At 41.2% G+C, this 18927-nt stretch overlaps 2 protein-coding genes across 2 annotated transcripts; both read right to left on the reverse strand.

Annotated features, from left to right (window-relative positions):
• Window positions 1–9577: 9577 nt before the first annotated feature.
• LOC118430935 (galanin receptor type 1-like) lies at window positions 9578–15275 on the reverse strand. The gene is made up of 4 exons (XM_035841966.1): window positions 15110–15275; window positions 14042–14301; window positions 12932–13066; window positions 9578–10068 (listed from the first exon to the last, which is right to left on the reverse strand). The coding sequence occupies exons 2-4, from the start codon at window positions 14288–14290 to the stop codon at window positions 9775–9777; spliced, it is 678 nt and encodes a 225-aa protein (XP_035697859.1). The 5' UTR covers window positions 14291–14301; window positions 15110–15275; the 3' UTR covers window positions 9578–9774.
• Window positions 15102–16189, reverse strand: LOC118422846 (kiSS-1 receptor-like). The gene is made up of 2 exons (XM_035830694.1): window positions 15809–16189; window positions 15102–15245 (listed from the first exon to the last, which is right to left on the reverse strand). Exons 1-2 carry the CDS (start codon window positions 16187–16189, stop codon window positions 15102–15104), a joined length of 525 nt encoding a protein of 174 aa, XP_035686587.1.
• Between the last annotated feature and the right edge of the window lie 2738 nt (window positions 16190–18927).

Consider the following 18927-nt stretch of genomic DNA (forward strand, 5'->3'; position numbering starts at 1 on the left):
GTGAAATCCCAGTTTTCGCATTCTAGAGTTACTGCGAAGGTAGTAATCCGATGAATTCCGGCAGTCTAATTTTCTGCGCTTCCTGATTGCACTTCTCAAGTTTCTTAGTAGTGCGGTGTACTGTTATTAATTATAGTCAATGCGAAACTCCCCATCAAAATCACGGGTTTACCCAAATACGCCACCGTATCTGTCAGTATTCGAGGAAACTCGTATCCGAGAGGTATACGGCACCGGAATTGGTCCGATTTGCGATGCATCGTCATATTCGAGTAAGGATCGTGGATTTGTCCGGATTCGCTCGGAAACGTTCCGTGTTCGGCATGTCGCCCGATTTCGGATCCGTCGTAATTTGTAGGATTCGAAGTCGTTTTCGTGCAGTGAACCAACTGACAACATTCGTGCATACATTATCTGTAATTGCTGTCAGAGCCAGTCTATTCAAAATCACTCAACTGTAATTTATCGGGGCCCAGCTCAGGGTTTGAAAACTTCCTACCGAACAGAGTCCCTGTATGATCGTGACCAGCAATACATTGTTTTTAACTAATATTAACAACTACTTCTAGCCGTCTTATGAGGAGTAGTGTGTGTGTGTGTGTGTTTGACTCACAACCCATCACGAGCCAAGTAACAACATCCATCCCAACATAAATTATGTGCAATTTCTGTCAGAGCCTTTTTAAAGCCATTTAACTGTAATGTTTGGTTGGGGCCTAAGTCCCGGTTTGAAAATACCCCACTAGATAAGGGCCCCCGTCTTGGATGATTGTTACCAAGACTATAATGTAAATGCAGAAATGTTCGCGGTAGCTTTGTTTTTGCCCCTTTTGCGGTGGCCACTTCATCGCGACATTAAAACTACCGCGAACATTTTTCCAGTTTTTCCATTTTTTTTCATCGTATGTGAGCTGACGTTAGCCACTAGTTTTTTTTCTGAAATGGTTCTTTTTAATTAAAAACCCAACCCGATCCAACTAACAGAGATCTGGCATTGCATTAATTTTGCGTAATTTTGTCAGAATTAGTCTATTCAAACTCATTCTGGTATAATGTATTGGTTGGGGCACAAGTTAGGGTTGAAAATTGCAGCCACAGTTTTCACGTGTCCTTCTCTTGCCCGCCCACCCAATAACGTCCCCAACCCGCCAGTGCCCTCGACCCAACTCGATAAATTGTGACAAAGAATAGTTCTAAGCTATGCTGAACTGGTACCGGCAACGAGTTACTACAGTTTCAGGTTGCTTTATGATAAAAATTTAGCTGAAGATTCATTTCAAGTACTGTTTAGCAAATTCAGATAATGTCCTAAAATATTAGGTAACATAATGGTGTATTTGCCAGCTTTACGTTGATAAATATTTATGGTTTCTCTTATTCTCGATATATTTCCCGATTGTTGGCATTCACGTGTCAAAGAGGACTCCTAGCGGCGATTGTGTCTGTTGCATATCTTATTTTTTGATGGATCAAAGAGGGCACCTACGGTTTTACCCGGTACTGCACTTAGCTTGTTTTATTTTGTTTTGTTTATTCATTTTCAGAAGAAAATACTTAAAATATGATAAGTAACAATACATAAAAGTAGGTGTAGTAGGAGGAAAAGCATACGTACCTTAAACTAAGCCACCCTCTTTATACTTAACTAATTTTTTTCTAAACTAACAATTAATAAAATACAAGTAAGGACATATATTTTTGTGTACTGAAATGTGGAAGTGTTAAATAGTAGGTAAGGATAACAAAGTTCGAATTAAGATTAAAAAAGGAGCTTGATATATGATTCTAATACCGGAGGCTAGGGTTGTTTATTATCTGAATTTTAAGGAACTTTTGATGTGTTTGTTCGACTGCTTGGTCATATGAATGGAAACATCAAGCGTGGATTTCCCATATGGCGGTTAAGTGCCAGGGTTCATGGCTAGAGTTTCTCTATTTATCGACTTTCAGTAAACAAATATGACAGCTTTGTTTACCGGAATATTTCAGTAAACATTTTTTTTCGACTCGGAAGGTTAAAAGACCAGTATCGATGAAATAGACATTCACTACATGAAACTATAACGATAATTCGTTTCTATTAATACATGGATATCCAAGAATGCCAATTCACTGATGATACTAACAGCATAAATAAAACTTCAGGTAACATGATGGTGTTATTTGCCAGCTTTACTTTGATAATTAATTTCGGGTTCCTTTTTCTGTCTGACTCGATGTTTCACAACAGTACTGTTTATTCACGTGTCAAAGAGGACTCCTAGCGGCGATTGTACCTGTTGCATATTTTAGTTTTTTGATGGATCAAAGAGGGCACCCGCGATTTTACCCGGTACTGCAATTGTTTTGTTTTGGTTATTTATTTGCACAAGAAAACGCATACAACATAATACGAAATAATACGTAAAAGTAGGTGCAAGAGGAGGGGAAAGCGTACGTAGCTTAAATTTAGCCCTCCTCCCTTATACTAAACTATTTTTTGTACAATCGATAAATAATGCAAGTAAGTTGATATATTTTTGTGTACCTAATGGGGTAGTGGTAAATAGTAAGAAGGGGTAATCAAAAATAAATCATGACAAAATAGGAGCTTAATATATGATTCTGATACAGGGGGCTAAGGTTGCTTATTAGATGGGTTTTAAGGAACTTTCAAATGTCAGAAAAGACGATGTTGTACAGCCTTACGACTGCTTCCTTATATCAATGGAAACATCAAGGGTAGATTTCGCATATGGTGGTTAAGTGCTAGGGCCCATAGCTAGGGTTTGTCTGTTTATCGAATTTCAGTAAGCAGACATGTCACATTTGTTTACCGGAATATTTCAGTAGACATTGTTTTACGACTTGGAAGGTTAAAAGGCCAGTATCGATTGCATGGACATTTACTACATGGAATCATAACAAAAATTTGGTTCAATACATGGATATCATATAAAATTCCAATTCACTGATGATACTAACAACACACTTAAGATAATAGATAACATGATGGTATTTTTGCCAGGTTTACTTTAATGATTAATTACGGCTTTCTTTTACTCTCTGACTCGATATCTTTTACAACGGTTTGCATTCACGTGTCAAAGAGGACTCCTAGCGGCGATGGTACCTGTTGCATATTTTATTTTGATGGATCAAAGAGGGCACCTGCGATTTTATCAGGAACTGCACTTGTTTCGTTACAATCATTACAAGCGATGGATACGGTAATATACTTAATGTGGTCGCGGTAAATAGTAGACACGGGTAATAAAAAACGGATTAAGATAAAATAGGAGTTTAATATATGATTCCGATACAGTCGGCTAGGGTTGTTTATTAGATTGACTTTTGAATGTCGGTGAAGACGGTATTGTTTGCACACTTCTAGGACTGCTTCCTTATATCAATGGGAACATCAGGCGTGGATTTCCCATATGGCGGATAACTGCCAGGCTGTCACTCCTCGCTCAATGACGACATCTTGCAGTACCCATATGAAATGCAGACATAGCTTGTAGTCAGGATTTGGGCTCTAGATTCCTTTTTTTGTCGTGTTGTTTTCTGCCATTCTGCCATAAATGACCACAATCAAACAATTTAGGAATTAGACTGAAGTAGAAATAAATATCGTGCACATGTCTAAAGAAAGTTTTGTAGAGTACCGTACGACTGATTTTTTCACACAAAAATTAACAATGTTAACCAAAAACAAATGCCTACTCACATTGTGCACATTATTTGTCAGCTTTTAAAGACATATAATGGCATTGAATTGTGCCCAGCTATGCGTGGTGTGGTGAGGTTAGCAATTCCGAGGAAAATACTCATCTTGCATGCAGCTTCAGTTTTTTAGAAAGCAGCTGTTCAATGTATGCATAAATAAATCATGAAAGTAATCGACCAATAGATAAAAGTATGAAAAGAAAGAAAGAAAAAGAAATAATAGTCTTCTGTTTTCTTAGATACCCCTATAAGTGAGCATCAGAGGCAGCTGTATGGATCAAAATTGCCCCCAAGCAGATCAAGAGATGATTGCAGAAAATTACTAATAGCTGCAAAAACGATAAGAATCGCTAGGAGGCATCAATGACACGTAGCACTGTCCATATGTCACAATGACTGCTAATCACACAGGGTGCTTAATGACAATAGTAGGTATTTATGCAAATTTTAAAGAATTCAGTATGATGAATTACATTTACCTAGAAAAGTTATTACTGAATTTAGTCAGGGTTTAGTCATAGCAATGACCGTACACATAAAACTGGTATCCGTTAAAACACCTATGTTTCTCAGCAGTGGATGTCATAAACATGCAATAGAAATAGAGTCCGTTGTATGCATCAAAAATACTCCCCAGCAGTTCAAGAGATTATCACAGAAAATACCTAATAGCTTCAAAAATGATATGACTCGATAGGGGTTCTCAATGACACGGAAGGATTGACGATTGTCCACATGGCACAAAAATCGTTGTAAACATTACAGTTAGGGGGTAAATGAATGTGTGGAATAAATCAAAGAAACAAAGTGACGTCATTGTTTTCCAAACAAAATCAGTCAGCATCTAGTACTTAACGCTGTAATGAGGTTACCTATCTGTGCTGACCTTGTTTATTACTACAATAGTGTCAAGGGATTTATCAAAATACGATTCATATGTATGTAAAACCGTTCAGATATTAACACAGCAATTACCGTTAGAATGAAGTGCTTTAGCATTTCATGCTTTATAGTGAACATCCTTTAGACGGCGTGTTGTCATATATGCACTTAGCCCTTTTGGTATGAATATGCAATGAAGTTTGTTTAATCGCACTGCGTTGTAATAGATCACCTTGTATGCTTTTATTGACAGTCTTGCTAATAACCGGATATATCAATATCACGACATTGTAAAAGTACACAGAGAGTGGGAGAGCTAAGCAGTTACCAGGAATAGACTTACCTTGCTCTTATAAGTTTACAAAGCGGCTGTTCAACAAGAGCAAATAAGGAAATTATTGCATAAATGGTATCTTTGTATGTTCCATCTACCTTACACTACACATGGTACCTGTATCTAAGTCCAAGCAATGCAAAGCAAATATTAGCATGAAAGCTCATCTGTGTTGACGTAGTACATATTGAAGATTTTCCACTGTCTTACAACACCAAAATTAGCTTACCTCGAATTTTCAGTCGCACTTCCGTCGACCTTCTTCAGGAGTGATGATTCAGTTACTCGAAATATTCGAGGTAAGCTAATTTCGGTGTTGTAAGACAGTGGAAACTTCAATATGTACTACGTCAACACAGATGAGCTTTCGTGCTAATATAAGAGAAGATTACGGCAAGGATTGTCTGGATACTGTAAGATGCATGGAAAAGACCTGTGTGAAAACCGCGCGATATCGGAACCACTTACGGTTTAACCTCCACTGTAAACATCACGATGTCACCCCGGCGAGTCTACGGTTGTCTAGCTCAGTAAAAGGGGAAAAGGCTCATGCAATCCTCCGACGAGCAGAGAAACAACTTTTGAATGTAAGAATCGGACAAACCGTACACAATTCAAGTCTTTGGATGCTCAAAAATCACACCTGGAATGCACGCTGGAAAGCGCCCTTCCGGTGGAAATTTCCCAAGAAGTCAGGTCTTGGGTTGAAAGGTCACAATTACGGAACACCTGGTAGCTAAAAGCCGTCAACAGAATAAATTCTCCCACCTTGTTCAAAAGAGCAACAGCCAGGACAGCGCATCCATTGCCTCAGACTGTATTAAGAAGTGGGTAAAGAACTTCTCGGACAGAATTTTAAGTGACCCAGAGTTTTCAGTACTTGCTAAAGGGCTAAATTTTGCACCAACAGAGACCAAATTACCGGTTGTTGATATCATTTCACAGACTGAGTCGGCCTGTCGTAAACTCCCTAAAAAGAGGCTAATGTTTTTAGATCAAAGTTTCAAGTGTCCTCATTCACCCAAGGAAAGTAGATTCGAACCTCACTAAGCATAACGTCCTTGCACTAAGCAAGAACGTGAGGCACTCAAATCCCTTCAGAAGGACGAAAATATCCTATCCCACCGATAAGGGTCTCTTGTTTGTTTTGAATTACCATCGTAAATGTAAGGCCCTCTTGGACGACAACTCTACTTATGTAAAACTCGGGAAAAGAGACCCTACATCTGGATATAAGAAACTCTTGATATCTGTGCTACAAAAAAATAGAGAAAGATAAAGGCATCAACAGGGTTACATATAGACAACTATACCCTACGACGGAAATACCCCAAAATTTTTTGGCTTTTCTAAGGTCCACAAAGGGGGCATACCGTGGAGACCGATAGTCAGTAGCGTTAGTTCTATCACTTATCCTAGCGCTAAGTTTGTAGCCGACATTCTTTCTCCCCTGGTCGGAAAATCCCCCTCACCATATAATAACTTCGCATCATTTTGCCGGTCTCATTAAAAGCAAGAGGGTAGAGCAAGACGAAGAACTTAGATCTTTTGATGTTACGGCTCTGTTCACTTCTGTGCCAGTTGACAAAGCGCTTGACATTATACTAGATAGACTACAGAACGATAGTACACTTTCACAACGGTCTACATTGTCCCCAGTTCATGTCAGGGATCTTTTGTAGGTTTGTTTAGATTGTACTTACTTTCTATACAATGGTAAATTTTTCAAACAGATCCACGGGGCGGCCATGGGCTCCCCTGTTTCCCCAATAGTCTGTAACATTTATATGGGACATTTTGAACAGGTGGCTATCAACACCGCACTTCACCCGCCCTTGTGGTGGTATAGGTATGTAGACGATACTCACACAAAGCTGAAAAAGGTTCACGCACAGGAATTTGCTGACCATATCGATAGCATTGACCCCGACGTTGAATTTACTTTTGAGGAACAAAAAGACAACCCCTACCATTTCTAGACACTGTGATACGAGGGGCGTTCAATAAGTAATGTCCCTGACCCATTTCCCATAGCAGGAGATTAATGAAACTTGGCACAGTTATTAGTATTTCTCTACATAGGAACCACCTAGAGTTATACATTTCTTCCATTGTTTGATGCAGCTCTGGACACCGTTTTTGTAGAACACCCCAGGTTGGTCCTCCAACAGATGCCTCATCAATAGCAGAAGAGGGACGACCAGCTCTGGGAGCTGTTTCCACAGACTTCCGGCCATGTTTTAATTCACGATGCCAGCGTTTTACAAGGTCATATGACGGGGCATCATCACCATAAGTTTCTTTCATTTCATCAAAAGTCTCCTTTGGTGTGCGTCCTTTCAAATACAAAAACCGGATCACTGCACACACTCAACTGGCTCCATTTTACACCTGGCTCCATTTTACACCTGATTCACTTCAAACACCTCTAAATCAGAAACCACAATTAGTTCATAGCTGCTTTTTGCAACATAACCCATAGAGATATAAATCATTACACATGCAAAATTTCATGTAGATCAGACAACTGAAAGTGGGTCAGAGGCATTACTTATTGAACGCCCCTCGTAGTTGTTAAAGAGGACGGTTCTCTGGACATTGACATTTATCGCAAACCAACCCACACAGATCAGTATTTGAACTTTGAGTCCAATCATCCCTTAGAGCACAAACTTATCGTAGTCAGAACACTTTTACACGGTACCAACACCATTATCACTGACCCTATCAACAGGCAAAAAGAAACACTACACGTAACACAAGCACTTAAGCAGTGTGGGTACCCGTCTTGGGCGATAAACAAAGCCGCGGCACCTAAATCCACTGTTTCCCGTGACCACAAGCCGCACCTTACCAACAGACAGAACAACAGAGGGTTGGTTGTCCTGCTCTACGTGAAGGGCGTCTCGGAAGATCTGCGTAGGATCTTTAAGAACCACAACATACAAACCTGTTTCAGACCTGCACGTACCCTACGACAGTCACTGGTGGCACCAAAAGACAAGACAAAGAAGGAGGATAAGTGTGGCATAATATACCACATCCCGTGTCAGGGAAGAAATACCCGTGGTCTCTGCCAAGAATCATACATTGGGGAAACCGAGCGCTCGCTCAAGACTAGGTTCTTGGAGCACAGGAGAAAGAGTTCGGCCTCGTCAGAGGTGTCACAGCACATTCATATTGAGTCACCGGGACATTTCATCATCTTGGACAAAGTACAAATATTGGACGCCGAACCGGATTACTTTGGGAGGGGGGTAAAGGAGGCCATCTACATAAGGGCACACCAGCCGACACTCAACAGAGACGGGGGCCGATATCTCTTGCCAGGCATTTATGATTCGTTACTCTAATCACGTTTCTCTAAGTCACGTGATCAGAGTAACTGAATCATTACTCCTGAAGAAGGTCGACGGAAGACAGTGGAAAATTTTCAATATGTACTACGTCAACACAGATGAGCTCTCATGCTAGTATTATACATTTGATAATGTCTTTTTTAATGACATAGCTATAACAAAGACCAAAAAGAGACTGAAACAATTACAATCTATCGCATAATGTTAACCTTCACATGGTCTAGCCTAACAGACTATTGCTCTGTCTTTTCCGAACCAAGCACATTCAATTTGATTGTGTATGATAACCAGCCCCTCCAACTCTCTCCTTGCTACCAACTGGTACAATATGTTACTCTTAAGCTTCAAGCAGATGTTCGGCTCCGGTTGTTTTAATGCGTTTTTAAGCGTTTTCTCTGACTTTCTATTTTGTATGGTTTTCTTTATGTCTCGTGGCATAAAGAAAATTGGACTACCATGTTTGAATTGAGAAGTGAGTAGATCATTTATGAATACAATACGCACTGTAAATATATGAATAGAGACAAAGCAACACAATACGATATCAATATTATTACAAAACATATACCACATCAAAAAATCAATAGTATTCTAGAAACTCCGATTCAGTGCTTTGAGTCAATATCGTTTCCAGTCACAAACTAGTTATGATTTACAGTAATTATTACCATCCTTAAAACTTCTAAACCTATTTCGTTCACAAGATACAGATTACCAGACGTTTCTAGCCAATTATCCATTTTGAGACAAGTACATTCTACCACAGACGTACGCGTATTGAAAGTCATTACATATATACATATATTGCGTCAATACATGAGGCTGACATGCGCTCGTATCTGTTGTCTACACTAGAACAGACGCGTACGTAAAGCACAATTACGATAAAGAACTCGACTTCAAATGTAGGTACAAATATACGGTCTCCTTTGTATTATGTTCTGAACGCGTGTTGAAAGTCATTACATATGTACACATATTTCATCAATGCAGGAGGCTGACATGGATCTGTTGTCTACACTAGAACAGACGTTAAAGTAAAGCTTAGGGCACAACCCGCCGTACGTGCAATTTGTCCGTACGTTTTTTGGGAGGCCACGTCCGCAACGTTCAGGCTGTACAGGTCAGTCGCGTCGCCCGTACTGGGGGGGGGGGGGGCGAATCCGCAGCCTGATGGCACACAAAGTTTTGTCTGCACGTAAAGTTCTACGGCGCGTCTGCATGCTCCAAAATCCGTCGGATTCCCTACGAGTCCGTACGGAGGCGGTACTTACCACCTACGGATCCCCAAAGATTGCCCACGTTTTGGCACGTAGACACCACGCAGTTGCAGGTACGGCGGGTTGTGCCCTTAGCTTAATGTGCAGTTACAATGAAGAACTCAACTTCTAAGGTAGGAAATATACGTTTTCTTTTATATTATGTTCTAAACATGTCCGCAACATTTTCCGTATGAAACCACCGTATTTACACAGAAATAGCACTTATGTTTTACACTGCAGTTTCTCGTTCAACATATGTGACTTCCTTTTCGATCTTATTCATTACAAAAAGCTGTATTTTCGTTGATGAGCTACCTGACGCTCCTGATACGTTACAGGTCAGAAACCGAGAATCTACCTGAAGCGTTTCCCTCTGACCTGCTCGTCTGTTCCCTCTCGGTATCTGCATGTGTTTTTTCTTGCAGAAGGTCTGCTTGATGCATTGCCTGAAGTTGTCACCGACAATGGCATAGACGAAAGGATTCATGGTGGAGTTGGCATAGCTAAGGCAGATTCCCACAAACTGAAAAACAAAAATAAGAAGAACAAAATCAAATTAGCCAACTTTTAGGTTTTAAAACGCCCCGTGCAGTTCCAGAGAAATTTGCTAGAGGGCCAATACATATACCAAGAGCTATCTAACAGCTAAAATTGTGACCATAGCCTGTCCAGAATTCGAACATGACATAGTAAAACGGAACTTGCGCTGCAGTACCATGCAAATGGAAAGCGGCTAGTGGTCCCCAAATCGAATTATTTCATCAAGCTATGTTATGAACACAGCTTTTACATTGCATGCCAATTAAAAGCACCTGCTGATAAGGTTTTACGGTTATAATAAAGGGATTGTTTATTTGTGTTTTGATCAAAGAAGTTGCTGACCCGACCACACACGGACCCACCAGGGTCAGCTTAATTAGCTACAGGCAGGCGGGACAATCCGGGGCTCATTCCCGGACCGCCCTTCAAAGCGTGCGGACGCGAAACCTCTTCTCTCTCCAAGCGCGATGGCCGACTTCGATTTTGCAGAATGGTCCCAGGCAGCGAAGCTGACCCCAGCTACGGTCAAGGCCTTGGCCAAGGCCGAACTTGCGGAGAAAGAAGCCCTCCTGTGTGTTACTACCGACATGCTGCAAATACTGGATCTCTCTGTTGGCCAGTACGCCCTGCTATGCAGGGCAACCACTAAACTGCAAGCGGCGTGTTATCATTGCCTCGAGTATAACACTATACACGACTTCAATTGTTTTTTTAAAGGTACTATATTAGTGTCTGCGTTAATTAAGCAAATCATTTTGCAATTTACTCGAGTTGCCTATGAGGGTCTGCATGGGGGGGTCTTGGTAACGCTTAACGGTGAATTCAGGAGGCCCGGTAACGCTTAACGGTAAATTCAGGAGGCCCGGTAACGCTTAACGGTAAATTCAGAATGAGTTACAAAGCATAACAGTAACATTGACGTGCATTCCTATTCATACAACGCTAGAGTAGTTATATCAATGGGTGAAAATACATTGTGCGAAGCAAAAGGTGCCCAGAACCCGGAGGAATGACAGTGACAATGTCCATGACATCTGTGAATTGACGGAGGCAAAGTTCCCGGCCCGCCACAGAGATGGCGGCAGCAAATCTCTTATGGGGGGATTGAACTATTGTTTCAGCACATGGAGCGCCGAAGGCGCAACGCATTCCAGGGGGTCCGGGGGATGCTCCCCCCCAAAAATTTTAAAATCAAGACCCTCTTAAATGCTATTTCCTGCATTTTCGGCAAATTTTGCCGACCGACTAAGCTAGGTTGATTTTGACATTTTCATCAAATTACACATGATTATACTCGTAGCTTTGGCCTCCACCCCCAGAGCCCCGGCATATTTTTACCATTTCGAGTTCGAAAGGCACGAGACGTTACAATATAAGTCCGGCGAAATTTTAAAATCTGGGCCGTCTGAAACGCCATTTACTGCATTTTGAAGGACAGATTTTGAAGGAAGCTAAATTAAATGACATGTTATTAGGGAGAAAAGTTTTATTTGTGCGAAAACCGACGCCCCTAACATATTTTCGCCGTCGTGAGCGCCAAAGGCGCAAGCCGTCGCAATAGAGGTCCAGAGAAACCTCATTGTCTGCATTTTAGGAGAACCTTTTGCCCGAAACTAAGCTATGTTTGACACTGAAATCTGTATGAGTGATAAAGTTTTGAGGGCGACGCTTCCGCAACATGTTTTACCATGTTCAGAGCCGAAGGCCGGGAGGCTCGGAGAAATTTTGACATCTGGACCCTTTCAAACGCCATTTCCTACATTTTCAGGGGTTCTATCTGGCATTTGACTTCGTGTGTATAGTATAACGGGTTACGAAGAATTTCTTGGTAACGCTTAACGGTGAATTCGGGATAACAGATAACGATTAACGTTGAATTAAAACGACCAATAACGCTTCACGAAGAATATGCGGATAACGGTTAACGTTGAATTAGAGCGGGTCGGTAACGATTAACGGTGAATTAAAATGGCTCGTAACGCTTAACGGAAAAAGGCATGCAGACCCTCGCCTATGTAATTACTATCACTGGCGCCATACTTTTAACATCATTGAATGTAGATTTCACTACTAGGTTATGCAAATCTGCATTCGTTGCATCTTATTTTGTTAAAATATTCGTTTAGATTCCAATGCCTTGATTTTGACTTTAATGTTTATATTCAGCCGCTTATTAAAATATTATTCTATCAAGTTACTCTTATATGACTGGCAAATCTCTTTCAAGATACTTAAATGATAATGTAGTTTTCTCTAAGAATGATTCGCTTTGTTGTTTGATTTTAAGCTATTATAATATTTCCTAACTTCCTAATTTTGATAGTACAGTTTGCGCGTGTACGTGAAAACAAGAGCATCCTGATTGCACATGCCAAATCAAGTAAGACTTTGCAAGTTTGCATTTAGGCATTATAGGTTTAGAATTCAAAGAAGTTTAAATGTTAACTAGAGTTCGGCGACCTCATACCTCCATGAAATATTCAGAGCTTTTGTAAATGTAATCAAATGACTTGCACATTTTCATGATTTATGCATGGTGATGTTCATCATTTACTAACATGCATCAACACACGAAGTATGAAACCAATCCATTAAGCCGTTCTTGAGTTATCTTGTTTACACACACACACACACACACAAAGGCTAGTGAAAATCTAACATCCATGACATTTCATGGATGTAATTATTGTTTCATGATGAAGGTTACGACAGTTATCGAAACGTAGGTTGAAAATAGCACTTGATTTCCTACTAAGAAAGCTGCTCTATCGCTACAGATGCTGCTGGAAAATGGCACAAATAAGAAAGAGAGAAACAGCATGCTGTATTAGCCATGGCTCATTTACCTTACTGTAGTAGACAGCGGCTGTCAGCTGTTTGTTGGTGCTGCTGTGCCACCACAGGTTGATCACGTGATTGGGCAGCCAGCACAAGGTGAAGAGGATGATGGTACCAAGGACCATGAAGGTGCTTTTTCTGGTCTACAAAACAACATATTCATCGATCATAGATTTCATCTCCATCATATTTAAGATACTTGTACTTGGTACTTCAATCGACATAAGACACAAATATCGTATTATTATCCGTACTTATGTGACATTGTGCGTATACATTCCACCCTTCTTCTTCGCTATCTTTCGCTCATCATAACTATATATATTTGATTCATAATAGAACAATAACTGGATCGAACGCATTATACATTCATGTATCACACAAGGGCCATGTGCACTACACGAATATATAAGGGCCAAACACATCAAACGTACATACATAGTTACATAAATACATGCAAGGGTCAAACACATCACACATACATACAAGGGTCAAACACATCACACATACATGCAAGCGTCAAACACATCACACATACAAGGGTCAAACACATCACATATACATACATACAAGGGTCAAACACATCACACATACATACAAGGGTCAAACACATCACACATACATACATACAAGGGTCAAACACATCACACATACATACAAGGGTCAAACACATCACACATACATACAAGGGCCATGCACATCACACATACATATAAGAATCAAACACATCACACATACATACAAGGGTCAAACACATCACACATACATACAAGGGTCAAACACATCACAATCACACATACAAGGGTCAAACACATCACACATACATACAAGGGTCAAACACATCACACATACATACAAGGGTCAAACACATCACACATACACACAAGGGCCATACACATCACACATACATATAAGAATCAAACAGATCACACATACAAGGGTCAAACACATCACACATACATACATACAAGGGTCAAACACATCAAACATACAAGGGTCAAACACATCACACATACAAGGGTCAAACACATCACACATACATACAAGAGCCATGCACATCACACGTAAACACAAGGGTATAGAGACGCATTTGGCCAACATTTGAAAAGCCACCGCACCTTTTCTGCATTGTTCTGCGGCACCATGACAGAGACGCCGTCAAAGCGATGCCACAGCCGGTAGATGATGGGCACGCAGCTGATGAGGCAGACATCCAGCGGGATGAAGTAGATGGCCAGAAAGGTGTAGACTGCGAACCCCTTCTCGAAGTCTTTGGACGGCCAGACCGGGCGGCAGATCGTCTGCAAGCCGTACGGTCTCCAGTTCAAGTCCACCAGGCGATAGTGCAGGGGGACCGGCAGGGCCATCAGGAAAGATACTTCGGGAAAGAAAGAAACCTTTACGTTGGCCACGAAACCAATAGATAATGTTGAGTAGAAGCTGATTGTTATGTCGATGAAGGTTAAACATCCAAATAAAAAGAACTAGTCCACAAATTGTAGGAATATGTGATCTACCAAGAATGGCATTGTACAAACAGGCGTTTCTTACCATCATAAACCATTTGCTTAAAGTTATTCTACGTATGCCTATATAGGTTTGCTGAATAAAAGATAAAAAAATAGAAGATACGCCAAATAGCACATACTCAAGCAACTGAATATGACTTTGGAAACAGACGATTCAAGTAGCACCCACAATCTTTTAACCACTATAGTATTAGCTTCTGTAGTCAAGCAACAGGAGCTGATGGAATAATTTGCATGAACTGTGTATTGACTTTGTCTTATTCTTTTTGTTTTCTATTTGACTATGTGAAATTTGTCATTACCTTTTTTACATTATCAACCACTTGTGACTTCATACTGCTCTTCGACACTACTGCTCGATGCTATTTGTTTGTCTTACCGTTTCCAAATTAAGTCCAGTTTCTTGAGTAAACGCTATCTGAACTAGTTGTATGGCTTGTATAGTCATCTGCCAACCATACCCACCCAACCCCCATTAGACCGTAACCATGTCCTGTACGTATGAACATTTACTGCATTGTAACTAATGCCCACACTATTGTTCTAGGTATTTCATGCTTTAAAATTAATATAAGGCCTTCTTTCATGCCGATTATATCAAAACCAATGGATTCATAATCTAATTCAATTAATTTTTAAAATATATATGTTACTCACGGATCCAAATGAGAACGTTGACAGAGATGGCTACACCCTTCCGGCGGAAGGTGAGGGAGGCCACGGGGTGTACAATAGCGCAGTACCGGTCAACACTCACGGAGGCCAGCGTCAGACAGGTTGCCTGAGCAGTTACCTAAAGAGAGAAATACAAACATGATGAAAATACTTCATGTTTGGAACCGCATCTGTAAGCAGCGACACCTAGAGTTACAAGTGAACCAGTCACAACTGCCCGGATGAAGGTGACAGACGGTCACCAAAACGTTGCTTGAATAAAACATTTATTTGTGTAACATATCATCTTGTTATTCTGGTCCTCTTTTGTAGCCTATTGAAACACTAGAGGCGAGTGGAACAGTTTTTACCCCAGGCTCGCTCCCAGGACTCGAACCATATCCAGCCGGATCCGGGCAGCCAAGATCCCAAAACCATATACGCTACCGATGTCGCCACAAAATCTCAGAGCTCATTGGTAAGGACGGTAGGTGGTACTTGAGCCCCACAGTTATACTACTCCCCCTTTTCTTGTCAAGATTCGTCCTCGAATCTCCAAGTTCGATATCCCCGTGGGCAGGCACATCTCTAGCCTGTTAGACACAAGGCCGGTATGGGAACCAGTGAGCTCCTTGGCAAGGACGGCAGGCAGTACTTGAACCCCACTGTTACACTATTGCAATTATCGACTTGAGGACTTACCTGCATCATGTAGTTGACCATCTTGCACATGCTTTCGCCGAAGACCCAAGAAGGCATGGCGTACTGTGCTGCGGTGAAAGGAACACAGCATAGCAGAAAGGTCATGTCAGTCACGGCCAAGTTGCACAGGTAAAAGTTGGTAACGGTTCGCATTTTGCGGAAGAACGCCACCACGTAGATCACAAGGGAATTGCCAGTAACCCCAACGAGAAAGATGAAGGCAAAGATAGCTGGTGGGACGTAGTTGTCCCAGGACAGTGGTATTGGCAGTGTCACTTCGTCAGCTCCACCGAAATCTTTCGTACAAGACGAGTTCGGCACCTCCTGTATCCAGCTGTCGGGGCTGGATACATTTGCCGTGCCATTCACCAAGGTGCACATCTTCTCCAGCTGGGGCTAGGGTTGAGAGAGTTTACCATAAATGTCGTGCTGCCCAGGGCAAAGGCCCTATGCGCAATTCAATCTAAGAAAGAGAGAGAGCATAAATGAATCGTAATCATTAGGGTTAGGGGTAGAAGATTCAGGTCCAGGTCCGGTTCAGGTCCAGAGGATCAGGTCCAGGTCCGGACCTGAACCTGGACCTGATTAAGTATGTGAAAACTCGTGAATAAACAATGGTCCATTTCGCAACAAGGAAATCTGTTTTGTGGAGTATAGGACTCCCACTGGCGTTATGAAATCCTACAGGGCTAACTACCTCTATACGATTGATTGTAAAACTTGGTAGAAATGACTATAAACTCTACTTAGTTCTTGTTATTTTCTTCGATGGGTAAGCCCCAAAATGCCTGATCACATAATTATCTTCGCCAAGAAGATAATGTTTTTGCCGACTTGGGTCTGTATGAAGGTCAACAGGATATAACTCGAGAAATTATGGATGGAACTTTTTGATTTTTTGCAGGTGTGTAGCGGTTGTCAAAAGGCATGCCTAGTCCGAAAATGGTTTACCTGGCGTTTTCCTACGGTACAGTAGCGAGCTTGGTATTTTTTCGTGTGTTTTTTCGGGAAGCATAAGTCAAAATGCAGCTGGGCGATTTCCACGATATTTGGCAGGTGTGTAGCGGTTGTGGAAAGGATTGTCATGTGCAAGAATGGTTTAGCTAGCTTTTACCTATGGTGCTGTAGCTGGCTTTGTATGTAAGTGCGTTTGTCTGTATGCAAGATAACTCGAGATGTTCTAGATGGATGCTAATGATATTTGGTTGATAGGTAGGGGACATAGAAAGGAAGGTCAAGTTCGATAATGGGCCTCCTGGTGACTTGTTTTGGTACTGCAAGTGAGCGTCAAAGTTTGCGCCTAAATTTTCCAGAAGTGCCAGGTTCATGAATTTCAAGTGGTGGATAGCTGTTGGGACTAGGAGTAAATGGTGTAATTTTGGGACCCCTAGCAGCTTGTTTGGAACTGCAGTGGGTCTTATTGTTCGTAACTTTTTAGATGGATAACTCCTGAGGGGATTGATGGATATTCTTTGTTTTTGGTAGGTAGGTACTTTGGGTGATTATCAACATAATGAGATGCAAATTATGTAAATCACTATCTGTTTAATATAATTACTTAGGGAAACTTAATAAACTGCAAATACTGCAGAGGCATATTGGGTTGGTACATACATGTGATTTAGATGTAGGTCAATAGGTCGCCTACAAGGATGTAATGTGTTGAACAGTTTTACATAAACAAACAGATGTCACCTTCAGAGGTACGCTCTGATTAGAGAAATATTGCGGACTAACATATCTGACTGCAAAGATGAGAAATGCCCCACTTTATGCCTTTGAAAGTTTGATAAAAATTGACTGTGAAGCGTAAAAACAAAGTGTGCTACAATATCGCCAAATGATACCCTATATCACTGGACTTGTGTGTACTGTTCACCAGTGTGGGGAGGTGGTGACCTGGTTACACCAAATTAACCCTGACTGAAGCAGCATAAGGGAAAGAACCACACATCTGGGGGAGGTGGTGGCCTGGTTACACCAAGTTAACCCTGGCTCAAGCAGCATAAGGGGGAGAATCACTCATGTGGAAGCGAATTCCGAGAGTTTCCCCGAAGAGACCAGACCTGCCCAGCCCTTTATGTCACTGGGCTGAGTTGTGATTAGAAGTGTACCACCTGTGTTATAGAGGCAGGGTATGGTCGGGTCGTATGACTTGATTATTACATGTTACGCAGTGTAAAATATTTTAGCAGATAAGGACATGTTTGTCATGTAAAATACTTAGCAAGGTCTCCTCTAGACTGTTTCTTCCACAGTTTCAGCCGATATAATAATCAGAAAGCCCCTTGATATGTTCTATAAATGGGCACCATGTGTGCCCCACAAGGCAAGTTGGTGTGATAGCCAGCTGTTCCCCAGGCATGCTTCAACCTTCGGGGATCTTCGTGAGGGCCTTCAACGAACAGAAACCCTCTTTTAGCGACATTAATTCTCGATATTCCTGAGGGCCAAGCCTTATATGGAGGAAGCAAGTGGTCGTCTGTCATGTTAGCCGAGTGCCTGTAGATTTGATTGGCGGCTCGGTGTGCCAGCGTATTGCATGTTTCAGCACTAGATTTGTCACTAAGAAGTGAGGCGGACACAAAACCTAACAAGTTTACAAAATGTTCCTCATGAAGTTACATGTATGAGGGCCATCTAATATGTATCAATGGGTGGAGAGTTTGTGGATGTTCCCTGGGGCTGCATCAGGGATTGCCTATCATGGTGCAAGTCTGCCTGGGATGACCTGGTTACTAAAAGGTCAACCATATTTCCTTTCACCTCCTCACCTCCTCAGTCCTGCTGTGACACTTGCTACCTCCCCAGAAAATGTGGGGAAAATCAAAAGCCACAGTGCTGCACACTATAATGTACATACACTCACATCTAAGCTTATCTTTAGTCTTATAAAATGTACATCTATTCTAAGCACTTATGTAAAAAGTTAGCATTTGAAAAATACAAGCTACATCATGTTACCTGTAAATAAGTCCGGCAATAAGTTTAATTGTAAATAAGATCATCCTAAATAAGCATACTAATTAACTCCAACTTTGCATAATTGACAATTTAAAATGTACATCTCTACCAAAAGTAACAATATGCAAAATATCATGTAGATCCAACGTTCCTGC

This window comes from Branchiostoma floridae, chromosome 1 (genome assembly GCF_000003815.2).
Source record: "Branchiostoma floridae strain S238N-H82 chromosome 1, Bfl_VNyyK, whole genome shotgun sequence".
NCBI classification, from domain to species: domain Eukaryota; kingdom Metazoa; phylum Chordata; class Leptocardii; order Amphioxiformes; family Branchiostomatidae; genus Branchiostoma; species Branchiostoma floridae.

Bases quoted from the DNA above. Each gene is read 5' to 3' on its own strand.
- LOC118430935 (XM_035841966.1), bottom strand. From the start codon at position 14,290: ATGGCCCTGCCGGTCCCCCTGCACTATCGCCTGGTGGACTTGAACTGG. The intron at 13,067-14,041 runs GTGCGGTGGCTT...GTTGTTTTGTAG, and splicing joins CGCAGAACAATGCAGAAAAG to ACCAGAAAAAGCACCTTCAT. The intron at 10,069-12,931 runs GTAAATGAGCCA...TTTGTTTTTCAG, and splicing joins CCGCTGTCTACTACAGTAAG to TTTGTGGGAATCTGCCTTAG.
- LOC118422846 (XM_035830694.1), bottom strand. From the start codon at position 16,189: ATGTGCACCTTGGTGAATGGCACGGCAAATGTATCCAGCCCCGACAGC. The intron at 15,246-15,808 runs GTAAGTCCTCAA...TTCTCTCTTTAG, and splicing joins TGGTCAACTACATGATGCAG to GTAACTGCTCAGGCAACCTG.